The sequence below is a fragment of the Theropithecus gelada genome, chromosome 5 (assembly GCF_003255815.1).
Source record: "Theropithecus gelada isolate Dixy chromosome 5, Tgel_1.0, whole genome shotgun sequence".
Classification (NCBI taxonomy): domain Eukaryota; kingdom Metazoa; phylum Chordata; class Mammalia; order Primates; family Cercopithecidae; genus Theropithecus; species Theropithecus gelada.
In genome coordinates, this window is record NC_037672.1 from 158,368,999 (window position 1) to 158,383,395 (window position 14,397).

Genomic DNA, 14,397 nt, shown 5'->3' on the forward strand with positions numbered 1-14,397 from the left:
AAAGAAAGAAAGAAAGAAAGAAAGAAAGAAAGAAAGAAAGAAAGAAAGAAAGAAAGAAAGAAAGAAAGAAACTATATGAAATTGGTAAGAGGAAAGACCATATCCAATCACTCAGGTGTTCCTGATGTGGAATAAATTCTCATTATGTTGAAACTACCTTACATAGTTAACAGTTTATTTTTGGAAACACATGTTAATTTTTACTCCTCACATTCACTGTAGTAAAATGAGTAATTACTTCAAGCTGCACTAAGAAATTTGATGATCATCCATGTTCATTAAAATGAGATTCTACATGCAGGTACAATTGCCATAATTTAATTTTTATTCTTACTAAATTACTCTTACTAAATTAAATACATATAAATAGTGACAAAATACCCATGCATTTCACTGCACACTCCTCGAAAGAATATAAAGATGCTTAAAAATATCCTCGATTATACTTTTCACTCTTTTTCATAATATATAGAACTAAAATAAATGTGTGCCTTACAGTTCTTCACAATATTTAGATGTTTTTTGAATTAATATTAGCTCCACCTCCAGCTCTGAGGTAATCATTTAGAACCCAAAGAGACACTATGGTCTGACAAAATATAAATTATATCTACAAACACAGAATTACAAATAGTACTTACTGCATGCCACCAAAGTCTATCCTCTTGACCCCAGTAGGTATTTTAATATAATGATAACTTCACATATTATAGGATGAAAACACTCCCAACTATACACAATTATACCTAGCGGTGTCATACACACTAAAACTTTTCTCAAAGAAATTGTATTAATAGTACATTTAAAAAAAATAAGGAGGATTGATAATAGTATATTAAATACGGTAATAGGCAAGTGAGATAAAAACAAAGGTTACATATCTAATTATTGGTTATTAATACTTTGTCAATAACTTGAAAATAACAAAGGAATATTTATTAGTCATAACACCCAATGACAATTAAATGAAATTTTATCTTCATTAAATATGTATAAAAACTTCATATATTTTTCAGATATCATTTTAAGTGCTGCCATTGCAGTCCAACTCTGATTTTTAAGTCCCTGAGCTATTACAAGCAGAACCTAAAAATTGTTAATTTCATCAGATAGTCTGTAGTTTCAATAATTTATTTTCCATAAACATTTGTAATAATAATAATTATTATTATTTTTGACAGGGTCTTGCTCTGCTACAGAGACTGGAGCACAAGGTGTGACCTCAGCTCACTGCAACCTCCACCTCTCAGGAACAAGCAATCCTCCTGCCTGACCCTCATGAGTAGCTGGGACTACAGGTGCGCGCCACCGTGCCAGCTAATTTTTGTAATTTTAATGGAGACAGGGTTTTGCCATATTGCTCAGGCTGGTTTCGAACTCCTGTACTCAAGCTACACCTCCACCTTAGCCTCCCACAATGCTGAGATTACAGGGGTAAGCCACCATGCCCCGTCTGCACATTATGTTATTTAATCACTTTTTTGCAGAGCACATAATAGGCATTCTGAAAATAATGGCTAATTGATTGACAAATATATCAAGCTTTGAAAATATACTTGACTTTGCAAGGAATAGTTTATTCTGTCTTTGAGTTACAATTCTGATTTATTAATCCCCCTTTTTATTTTTTGCGAAGTTGAATTATGCAGTCTTCCATAATTCTTACAACTGCAATTTTTAGATGATACAATTTTTAATTTAAATAAGGAAACAAATACGCACAATAATCCAATAATGGCTCACATAACTTAGCTGGAGCAGTTCCCACACATCAGAATTCACTTGAGAAAAAGACAAAATCTTTGTTTGGTCCAAATTCATTTTTAACATTGCTAAGCAAATATTTTTAAATTGTTTCAATAGATTTTAAAGATACATAATACTAAATATCATGATATGCCAACCTTCTCCTCATTTTAGCATTTAAATCTCTTCTATAAAGCTTTGCAGTTTTATCACTAGAAGTTAATATTACTTTTTTGCCTCTTGTAAATACATCAAGAATAAAACACACTAGCATCTTTTCTCAAAGTGTAGACCTCAAACATTTCATTTCAACTTCTTGTATTTCCTAATACAATTTTATATTAATTACAATATGATCTAAAAATGACATGAGAGTGAACAAAATATTTATATTGAATATATTTCTATGACTGTGGCTGCTTCTCCATACCAAGTTTCAATTAACATTCTCTCCATTTGAGAAGTGATTTTATCTTCTAAATTATTTATTTTGGGGGGATATGCCAGCATTTTGTAAGAGCCCAGTTAGAAAAATCTTAATGACAATTTGCAAAAACATCGTTAAAGTAATTTTTAAAAATAAAACTGTATTTTCACAAATTCACACCTCCATTAGGCATAAAGAGAAAGATTTGATGGGAAACTCATCACTAATGTTGATAAACAAAGGTTCAGTAGGCCGATACGACAAAGCTAAAGCGAGTGCAATTATACAAGTGTATTTGTTTTATAAATAAGTTTCTTTATGATTTCACATGGCTTTCTATTAAATTGGGGACAAATCTTTAAAAAGTCAATCATTCAACTTAGCACTTACCTCATATGGGTGATAATGAGTGTTGTGGTGGGAATGAAAAAATCATCCACTCTGTCAAATTGCTTTCCCACTGGTTGGGTGTGGATCGTGTGGTGAGGCACATTACCACTGGCCAGGGTAATTACCTAAACAGAACACGCCTCGGTTAGACCTCAACAATGCAGTCACTTCGTAGTATAAGTTTTAATTTCATTTAGAGATGAAATAAATGTTTCTGGCAGTTGTTTGCATAGACTTTATGCCATCCTCAAAATTAATATATTATTACACAAATTACAATTCGGTGATGTTTTGCTTATTTTCAATAGAGAAACTGTTGTTTCTATAAACAAAAAAATAGAAAAATATTTGTCTTGAACAATTTGAGCTTAAAATATAAAATAAATAGGCATATAAGCAACTTATTTATTATAAAAATCCTAATTTTCTTATAATGAGAAAAATAAATGCAAACGTACAGGTAATGCGTGATATTAGGACAAAATCCCTTCAGTATAACATAACTGGCAACATAGTTTTGAAAACTCCAAATTAAATCATGTGAAATATTTTAAATTTTTAAAATCTTAGAATATATAAATCCATATTTTAAAACGTTTTCCTCCTATCATTGAAAAATAACGGGTTTAAGTGTTTTCATAAAAGAGATTTCATCTTTCATAATGAATTTTTTTAAAACTTTTATAGTCCTTTAAAGAAAAGGTCAACTACATTTAAACTAGTGTATTTCCCTCATTCCGTTAGTTACCAAATCCTATTAGTTCTTTACATCTGTTTACACTCCTGTTACCTTTCATCATTCCTACTGCACAACCGTTGTTCTGGTGGCCTTCTAAAGGGCTTTTTTCCTGCCTTTAATTTATCCCCTTTTAAATACTTTCTACATATGGCCATCAAAATAACTTCCTAAACTACTGACTAAGTTAAATAGTGATTCTCCCTCATGACTAAAACTTCTCCTTGGTTTTTATGACAAGATTTTATTTTATCATTTTTAGTTTTAGAGTTAGTTTGTTTTTCCCAAAGGGTAATTTTTCTTCATTTAACTGAATATACTTCCATTGAGTTCTATCGGAATTCCTCCTGGCTGGGGCCCACTTCCTGAACAATAGCGAAACGGAAGGCCTCTACTTCAAGTTATTTCCTGGGAATATTTTCTTTAATTATTGTGCATTTGATAAGACAATTATATTTCAATTGTGAAATTTGTGGATTACAGACTTATTATAATTTTTAAAGCAGTATTTTGAATTTTTTATAAGACATATATGACTTTTAAAAGTAAAATAAATTATGATAAATCTTTGAGACTCCATCTGAGGACATGAATTGGAAAATATTATCATATATCTACAATTATGACATTAGTCTTTATTATAAATATCTCAGAAAATACATATTTTGCTAGTATATTTGACAAAGATGTATGGATTAAATTATAATAAAAATTAAAACACAAAGAAAAAGATAAGTATAATTTTCTGATTCTTGAGAACATACTTCAGCATCGATTTCTCTTCCAGCCTAATCTTTCAACATGATGGCATGGGAAACACTAAATGGCAAGTGAGGGCTTGCCCGTATTTTTGGTTTTGTGAATTCAGTTTCTCCAAAGGAAGCATGTCTTGACTTCCATTTCCTTTGTGAATGTTTCCTGATAATCTTTTGGGAGACGATTATCCACGAATATTTTGACATTTCTGCAGAGTCAGGTCTTTCACAGCAAAGAGTATTGGCAAACTTGGTTTAAGGCTAATGGCACAGCAAAAATGCCTTGGAGACTAGTGATAGTGTCTTGCTCCTGAGAGATTTAGAGAATTATCTCCTTTGAACCATTTACTGACATTCAAGGGAAATGACCTAGTCTTCCTCTTCCGGGGAAGATTTTCATACATTCTAGAGTAATGATGATTATCTGTCCAGACAGAGGATAGGCTGATATGACAGCAGCCTGAAAAACCGTAGAGACATAATTCTAGGGTACCACTTCGTTCATGCAACTGTGCTGAATGTGCAGGGCAGCATTAGGCTCTCCACGTGACCCAAAGTTGATTAGGGCTGGGGCATAAACACTAACACGCTCCATGAGTGAGAAATGGCCTGTTCTCTGATCCAGAGATCTTGGGTTTCCTATCATACTGTTTGCCTATCTATCTATCTATCTATCTATCTATCTATCTATCTATCTATCTATCTATCTATCTATCTATCTATTTATCTATCCATCCATCTACCTATCTATCTAATCAGCCTTATATCCATATTCATATAATATGCACACACATAAACCTTATGTAAATAAATCTTCTTGTATATATCTTTTTAAAGGATATTTCTCAATTCCTACACTTTATTTTATATTTTCAGTTGTGACACCTTCCACTCCCAACCAGCAAATATTTTTAAAATGTACCATATTCTATTCACACAAAATACTTTTATTAGGCATCCAGAGAAAAATGAAGAACCCATTTTTAGATGGCTGAATAATGTGTGTGAAGAACACCTCCAGAAGGCTTTTTTCTGTGTACAGTGTCAAAGGAATTTGTCTAAACTATTTTGTGGCAGCATTGCAACACTGGGAAAGTTGTTAATCTATCCAAGTAGCATGAATCAAAGGGGAGAGGATGGGATCAATTCTGAAGAAAACTGTATAATAAAAATATATGCAGCTTTAGTTTTTTAAAAGAAAGACATGAAAAAAATTAAACTTTTAAGCTATGCTAATCGTAAGGTTAATAGTGTATTAAAATAATTTATAATAATATTTTCTAAAAATCATATATATTGACCTGTTTTATTCATCTTGCAAAGAGTATGCATGAATACAAAATCTCAAATAACAAGCACCTAATACCATATTGTGATAGATGATTCTAAAGGTTGCCCTTTGTGAAGATTGTGCTTTGTCCATCAAGAAATTGGCTCTATCATTCTATCCTCTTGAATCTGGGTAGGCAATGTGACTTGCTTTGATGAATACGATGTAGCAAAATTGGCTTTATGTGCATTTTGAAGCCCATACCTCAGCTGGTCTTGTAGCTTCCACTTTTGTAACCTAAAACCATTATGCTGTGAAGAGGCAGGGTGAGCGTCACATGCATGGGACACAAGGCATCCAGCTGAGCACTACCACCATGCTATAGACGTGAGAGCTATAGGGCATTCTGAACCTTCCACCTCTAGCCAAGTTATCAGATAACTGGAGCCCATGAGTGCTGCCAGATCATATCAGCAGAGCTGCCCAGGTCGCCAACTCACAGAATTGTGAGTCATCCTTTAATTTTAAGACCTCAAATTTTGAGAGTGGATTGATTTGCAACTAAATAACTAAAATACTATAATATATTTTCAATGTTTCAAATGACACATATTTCTAGTGAATATAAAATGATCCATCATTATGCTAGCTGTATTAAAATATTCTATTTACATAAAAGTGTCATTTGTAAGGTAAATATTGCGATACCGAAAATAACTCAGAAACATTAAAAGTCTTGGTAGTGACAACTGATTAAAAATAAAATTATTTCATTTAAAAGAATTTATTTTAAAATGTCCTAAAGTTAATAATTTGGGGTCAAGAGAGGCAGTAGCAAAATCGCAAAGCATTTTGAAAAATACTGTAATATAAAACACATTTCCAGGACCAAACACTCATTCCCATTCCCTTTCTGTTTCTGCTTAAACTTGTAATTATAAAAGTCTAAAGACTGTTCCAAAGGGTCATGACCAAAATGCAGATTTTTCTTTTTCTGTATCTGTCAAGTTCTCACATAAACAACTTCAAGGCAGAGGCAAAATCCCTAAGAATAACACCTCTATTCTTCCTTTAGAAATAAGCCTTTCCTCAGATAATAGAATATTACCTGATTAGAGAAAAATGGAAATGGCTTTGAGGCTTTTGTTGTCGAATTCTCTTTGTCTCTATCACACATGCTTTACCAAAATTGTTGAAAAGTAAATTATGACTTTCTTTTCCTCCTAATGGCATCAGCTTTGTCACTATAAGTTATTCTTTTTGCATATAAATATAACCTTTAATACATATAACCTACGATTTTTCCCCGTCCAAGAGTACATGAGTGCCAACTTTTTTTTTGCCCTTTTCTGTGCCTATCTAGTTATGATTAAAGCTGTAGTCTTCAGATGGAAAAATGTCATTGTTAAATGATCACAAATATCCAATAAAATGTTGAAAGCTTTAAAGATCTTTATTTTCTCTAATACACAGAGATGCACTTACCTGTAGTGTTGGTGATGTCTTCTCCAAGGTACCCCAGCTTAGCACCCAGACCTGATCATGCGATTTGTCATAGTGTAATTTAACTGGGACAGGGTCTGTGCTCACTGCCTACAATAAAGAAGAATTGAAAAAAATGTTTTAGACTAAACTATTAGTTTAAAGCTAGGCCAGAAATTATGAAGATTCTAATTTAGATGTCAGATTAAAAACTTAATTTGCCAAATATATAATTTCCTAAGCCCTTATGTGACATTTGAAAATATCATCCTTTATTCATACACATTCATGTAAATTAATAAAGTATTATCTTTCTAAATTTTTTATAATATATGATTATCATGATCACAATTATCATATACATGATAAACATTTTGTTTATCATTTGCACAACTGTACATAGCTTTCAGTTCATTTATTACCTATGCACATTGTGAGGTGGGAGAAGCTATTTAGAAACTCAAGATATAAAAGATTAATATATCCATTTTAATTAAGTGTTGAATGTAAACTATGTTTACACTATTAGATTTATTTTATCCCAATTCAGGTTACGAGATTTTACTATCTGTAATGTTAAAATGCCAACAATCTGATATATGGCTGTAATTCTAACGCATGATCAGCTAATTAAGTTTCCTTAATGAGAAATTCAAAACCACAGAAGAAAAAATAATTATTTTTTTATGCACCATGTGTGGTATGAAAATGTGTTTTTCTGCTAATATTTATAATATTTAGCATTTACTTAAAATAAAAATCTCAGAAAACAAATTGATGCCAGGAAGTTATTTCACTCACCTTAATTTTATGCTATTCATATTACAAGCTAACACCATTTAAAATTAATCTCCAGGAGTAGGTACTTATATATTTTCTAACTATGTAACATAAAACAAATTGTATCCAATAAAGCAAACTTTATCCAATAGTGAAAGCATTTCTTTCCAAAGCTCTATTAACTATCCTTAGAGAATTTTCTAAGTACTTACCCATAATGCAATGTTCTTCTCAGTGCATTAGTAACAGGTAAACTATAGTTGTGGTTGGAAATATGGAAATTCATATTTTAAATTAAATGTTAGCAATTAAGTCTTATTAAGGCATCTCTTTTATAAAATAATGCCCTTCATTTTGCCTATTTAAAATTCTCAATATTCTTGCATTATGGGAATAATTATTGGATTTTGGAGCAAACTCACTTAAACATTTTTTATATTAGTGTTTTTACCCCTTTTTTCCTGGCTAAGAGAGTCAGTATACTGTTTGGGGATCAGATGGACAGCAATGTCCTCAGGGAAGGTAGCTCACTTGGCAAGCACCATAGATCCAAGGAAATTACTAATTCTATTTCCTTTTGACTGATATTGAGTTTCCCAGACTCTTCAGAGGCTAAGAGTGGTCACATTGCATATTTTAGTTCTGTATTGTAAAGATTAACATGATTTCTGAGAATAATACTCCATTCCATCAACAGAGATAATAGAAGGCTTCCTTCCACCACATGTTCTCTTATTTCCCACTTTGAATGCTGTCCTATGAGGATATTAAGCCTCTGGTTTCCAAAGTCATTTAGAGGCCAGGAAGCTATTAGGTTAAGGGGAAAACCCAATACTTTGAGGGTGCAGAGGAGAAAAATAAAAGGAAACTGAATTCTTTATAACCTTGAATTGTTACACAAACATAGAACAGCTATTCCCAGACTTGATGTTATTTAGGTAATTACATAGCTTTATTGTTTAAGGAACAGTTAATTTGGATTCTATTAATTGTGTTAGAATGCCAGATGTTTCATTTAAATTTTTTCATGTACTAATCAATAATTTCAGTGCATATATAGCCCTAAAAAGTCATCATTAATCAATACACTAATGACAAAGCCATAAGATTCCTTTGATTTTTCATATTTTTCCCTTTATATGTTAAACTTAATCTATGTGTGAATGTAACAGCCTATTTTGTATGCAGCTTTTTTTTTTTTTTTTGAGACGGAGTCTCGCTCTGTCGCCCAGGCTGGAGTGCAGTGGCACAATCTCGGCTCACTGCAAGCTCTGCTCCACCTCCCGGGTTCACGCCATTCTCCTGCCTCAGCTTCCCAAGTAGCTGGGACTACAGGTGCACGCCACCACGCCCGGCTAATTTTTTTTTTGTAATTTTAGTAGAGACGGGGTTTCACCATGTTAGCCAGGATGGTCTCGAACTCCTGACCTCGTGATCCACCCACCTTGGCCTCCCAAAGTGCTGGGATTACAGATGTGAGCCACTGCGCCCGGCCTGTATGCAGCTTTAAATGGAATAATCTTTAGATCTTTAAAATGTTAAAGATAAGATAGTCAACACAAATACAAAAGCAACAGTAAAAAAAAAAAACAAACCTCATTGTTATTTAATTGTAAGAATATATCAAAGGTCTGTAAGTAACGGTAAGGATCTGGGAACAATTTGAATGAAAATTTCCAGTTTGCCAGCTCTCACAAATTGCTTTTCTTTTCACCAGGTCTTTCATAAGTATTATCTTACAGAGACATACTACAAACCATAGGTTAGGCTAATACCCACATTTAATGGGATAAGGAAACGGAATCAGACTCCTTGGTGGTCGTCCAGCCAATAACAAGGACAGATGGGATCTGATAGTCTGTGTTCCTTTCCAATGTGGGAACCTCTCTGCATGTGAAAGACACTTCCTCTTAGTTGATTGGTTATTCCTGGGAATGTGTGGATATGTTGCTTTCTTATTTATGCCTCATGTATAAAAAACATTGCTTTGGGTCTTTTTCCTCTATTGGAGGTTAAAAAGAAACCTAAGGGGCTCAAATACATGCCATCATCTCTGCAAGCAATACAGTCCTAATGGAGAATCACTGTAAGTCAGTATAGATCATGTTTATGAGCATTTATTCTGAAGCCAATTTCAAACTTTAATTCTTTCACTTACATTAAAATAATAATGACAACAATAATAATAGTACCTTGGGAAGTTACTAAATTTTTCTATAGCTCAGTTTTCTCTACAATAAAATGGAGACTGTAATAATACCTACTTCAAAGGGTTATTGTGAGTATTAGGTGAGATAGTAAAGTACTTAGGGTGTGCCTGGTGAGTATTAAGTACCATGGAAATACCACTCATACTACTACTACTACTTCCATTAGAAACACTAATTGAGCTAGATGATTTAGTGACTGTTAGCATCATAATGTTTTCTCATGTAAGTGAAAGAACTGAGACTAGAAGAGAAAATAAACCCGTTTCTGTCCTTGAAGAATTTACAGACTAGAGGGTGAAAAGAGCACTTAAAATAACTTGATGTGTGTCATAAAAATAAAAATAAGAAGGACCACACACTACGAAAGCTCAGAGGAAGCAGTACAATGCAGGATAAAATATAAGGAAAAGAAGTAAGGCTTTCATTGAGCCTTCAAGAACGAATATTTTTATGAATGGAAAGAGAACGTTTTTAAAAGTTAACTTATGGAAATATTTTACAGGAAGTGTCAGAAGGCAGTTCATAATGAATTGCCTTCAAACAAATTAGGATATATGTATTTGGAGGAGAAAAATATCAGCCAATTTTCAAAATAACTTTGGACTTTAAAAAATGTCTACTCAATGATTTCTAAAAGTTTTGAACATTTTGTTTCAGCTTTTCAAAAGTTTTGCACTAAATTCAGTTATTTTGCTGTCTGGTTATAAAAGTTCACCAGAACTGAAAAATATATGCAGATCAAAATTTAAAAATGTAATGTAACATACTTTATTCGGAAAAAATTGCAATTTTAAGAAAATTTATAAGTTTTCAAGTATAAAATAACACATTTTATACAGGAAACATTTATATGATTTTCATCAACAGAATCATACATTAATGATAAAAATATTTCCAAATGGCTACCTTCAGGATAATACTTTCATGACCCAATTTTCAGTCAGAAAAGCTGATATGTTACTATTAATACTATCAGCTTTGGCAAGGGAATAAATAATGTGCTGGATTTTACAAAATACCTGCTCGTATGCTCTTGAAATTGACTTTAAAGAATTAGTAAATTTAGACCAATTGGTTTTTATAGAACAGAAGGGAAATATTTTTGACACGTAAGAAATTTTGTTTTTGCCACAAGACAACTTCTGAACTTCTTTGTCACGAAAGAGTTGAAATGGTTCTCCACCTGTTATGCAAAGGATTGCAAAGATTCTGTCATCCTTGACTGCCATCTTCCTCCCATACTTCACATCCTCAGGAAATGCAATTGAATCTACCTTCTAAATGATGATCCCTTTGCAATAGCTCTACTATCCCCATGAACACAGTCACCATTATCATTATCACATGGTGTCTAACTTCTAACCTTATACTCATCAGTCTTTCTCACAAATTTGTTTGAGTGATTTTTTTTTTTTTTTCATTCTTTAAGCATCAGACAAGTCATGACAGTAATCAGCTCCAAAATATCAGTTTCTGGAAGAGATAAATTTTGTTTTGGATTTTACTGCTAAGATACTCTTGAAATTTACAGGATCTTCTAATTTCTTTTAGACTGAAAGCCAAAAGTCTTTATAATGACCACCTGGCCTTACCTGAACTGACACCTCCCCAGTCTTCTCCAGCTTCATCACCAACTATACTTTCCTCGATGTCTCTGATACAGAATCTCCTGGCTTCCGTTGCTGTTCATCCAATATGTCATCCATGCTTCTGCCTTTTGGAGGGTCTTTCCCTGAAAAGTTCTTCCGTAGACTCCCAATGCCTGCTTCCTCAAGATCTTTGCTCATAATTCACTTTCTCAGCACGGCCAGCTTGATCACCCTATTTAATGATCAAACCCTCCTTCCCTGTGTGCACACCCCTTCTCCTCAGCTTTCCCAAGCCCTCCTGTCCTTGCTCTGCGCTTTTATGTTTTCCAAAAGCACTTACCACCTTACATATGGCATAATTTGTATTTTACTATATTTATTTATCATCTGCCTCCATCTAATAGATTCTACGCTCCCAGAAGTTAAGCTTTTTGTGTTTAGATCAATGATATAAACCATGCACTTAGAATAATACTTAGTGAAATAGTATTCTCAATTTATAATTAATAAACTTCTAAGTCTACTTAATTATAAAAAGTAAGTTGCAACATTTTGTAGCATGGCAGCTAATTATTATTATTAAGATCATGATCATTATTGCTATTATTTATTTTCCTAAAAAATTTCTCCTCTGATGTTGAAATTGAGATTATTATTTTATGTAACAAAAATAATTGTACTCCTGCACTCAGCTTATACAACCTGGCTCTTTTAATGAGGTATTTTACAGAGACCTTATTTGTGCAAGACACAAATTTTAAAAATTTACTTTTCATAACAATCTTTTTGTTGAAGTATGCACTATTGTTATTCCTTTTATACGGATAAAAGTAAACAGAAGACTAAGAGTACCAATGTTGATCCCTTCATATTGTAAAATTCCCACTTTCTTCTCAAGACACTAGAGTTCACTATATGTTACCTGACCATCCAACATACAGATAAATTCAGGCCTTCAATATTGGTCCTTATAGTAGCTTTTTATTAAATACAATATGATGTTTTTAAGATGAAAAAATTGTGAACTGATGTCACAGGATTCTCTTCCCATAACTAGTCACCTGTAAGTTCTTTGGGTTTCACATGCTCCACTTTGGAGACCACTGGTGTGCACATTTTTTGTTTATGCAGTCACCATTCATTTAATTTAGGAAAAATGACATGAAGCGAATTCATTATTCAGGAATATGTAATTAGGAAAAAGCATTAGTTATGTGCTCATATTTTATTTCAAAATTAACCTATATAATGCTCATGTATTGCTTACTGTAATTTACATTAAAAAAATAAAGATGGGATCTTCCTAGTTGCCCAGGCTGGCCTCCAACTTCTGGTCACAAGCAATCCTCCAACCTCAGATTACCAAGTAGCTACAGACAAGTGCCACCACAAACAGCAGTATAATTTACACTTGACTACCCAAATTTATTTTGCTAGAAAAGTTGTTTTCAAACTGTATTGAGAAGCCTATGGAAATGAGACTTACTTGTAGCTGGCAATTGGAACCATCATAACAGAACAAAGGGGATCAGTTTGCATCTATTGAATGATTCTGTAAGATTTTATTTAAGTGATAGCTTCCAATTCTATATTGGAAATTTCTCTCCTACATAATAATCACTAAAATAAATGTTGTTCACACAGTAGCCTTTGCTTAACCTGGTGATATTGACATTATTAATTTACAATCTCTCTTCTGCAGTTTTACTGAATTATTAAACGTTTTCAAAAAAATGTTTCAAATAATAATGTTTAAAATTGTACTCAATCAATAGTCGTGATTTATATATGAGTTCCAGAATCTACATTTCTCAGTTTCTCATGCAAGTACTGTTGTCAGTGTTATATTGTCATGATGAATGAAATTTTTACCTTATTGCCTTGTGTAATATGTTAACATAAAATATATAAATAATAAAAAAGTTATACACATATTGATAAAAGCATTTTTTCTTTACTATTTTTAAAACATTGTTGAAGGATACTCAATTTACTTACATTATGAGATTTTAAAATTTCTTTTGTTGCTGTCTAAACTTAACTCCCTCACAATCTCAACATACATAGTATTAAAAAATTCATATTTCTTGAGGGGGTGCATATAAAACAAATTTAAAACACATGATGTCCTAGTCATGGACCAGTTGTATCAACTTCTAAACATGAAATACTGACAATAGCAACAAAGATACACAGAACTTGTGGTTTGTTCTTGATATGAAGGAACAGTGAAGCACAGCTTGTTTATCAGTCTGACAAGGAAAGTACCAGCTGGCTAATTAAGTGAACCTAATTTAAAATAATGATGCAGTTCTCAAGATAATACGCTAATGACTGGAGAAGACTGCTGATGATACTTAAGAATACTCCTAAGGTGTCACAATAAGCCCTTTCTGTATCCAAGCAGAACTTGATCGTACTCCATAGACCACAAAATGAGGTCAGTTGTTTACTAGTTAATCTTTTATACTACAAAACATCACCTGTATAACATTCTTGCAAAAACTTTGATGGTGTGAAAAGCAATAATTGAAACAATTTGACATTTAAAGCAACACCAAGTTTATAGATTCCATTAAAAAATGTGACCTTTACTTTTTAGCTGCAGATAAAAATGATATTGATGTATTTACTGAAAACAAATATCCCAACAATCTCCTAATGCTAATAATTTATTATAGTTTTAAAAATCTTATATTGTCATGAAAATATTTATCATTTTAATAATAATGTGTAATATTCGGTTTAAATTTTAAAGAATGTTTAGTCCCCAAATACACATTTAATACCAGTCCACACAGTCAAATACACACAAAAATCAGAAACATAATTTCATGGATGAGGATAGCATGAAATACTAGGTGCTCAGTTTGACTGGACTGAAAAAGAAAACTTCAAAGTTTAAATTTCAGTAAGTGTTACATTATCTCCTTTACTGTTGTTTTTTTCAAGAAGGCATTTTGATTTTTGGACTTCACGGCCTTATTTCTATATCCATACTATGTATAATGT

General features: G+C 32.4%; 1 protein-coding gene across 1 annotated transcript in view; it reads right to left on the minus strand.

Moving 5' to 3' along the window:
* Positions 1 to 14,397, minus strand: part of FSTL5 (follistatin like 5) — a 268,181-nt gene that overhangs the window by 60,115 nt on the left and 193,669 nt on the right. Inside the window, exons 9-10 of the mRNA XM_025385806.1 lie at positions 6,810 to 6,917; positions 2,564 to 2,688 (exon numbers count right to left, since the gene is read on the minus strand). Of these exons, the coding sequence (XP_025241591.1) occupies positions 2,564 to 2,688; positions 6,810 to 6,917 (233 nt within the window). The remainder of the gene's footprint in view (positions 1 to 2,563; positions 2,689 to 6,809; positions 6,918 to 14,397) is intronic.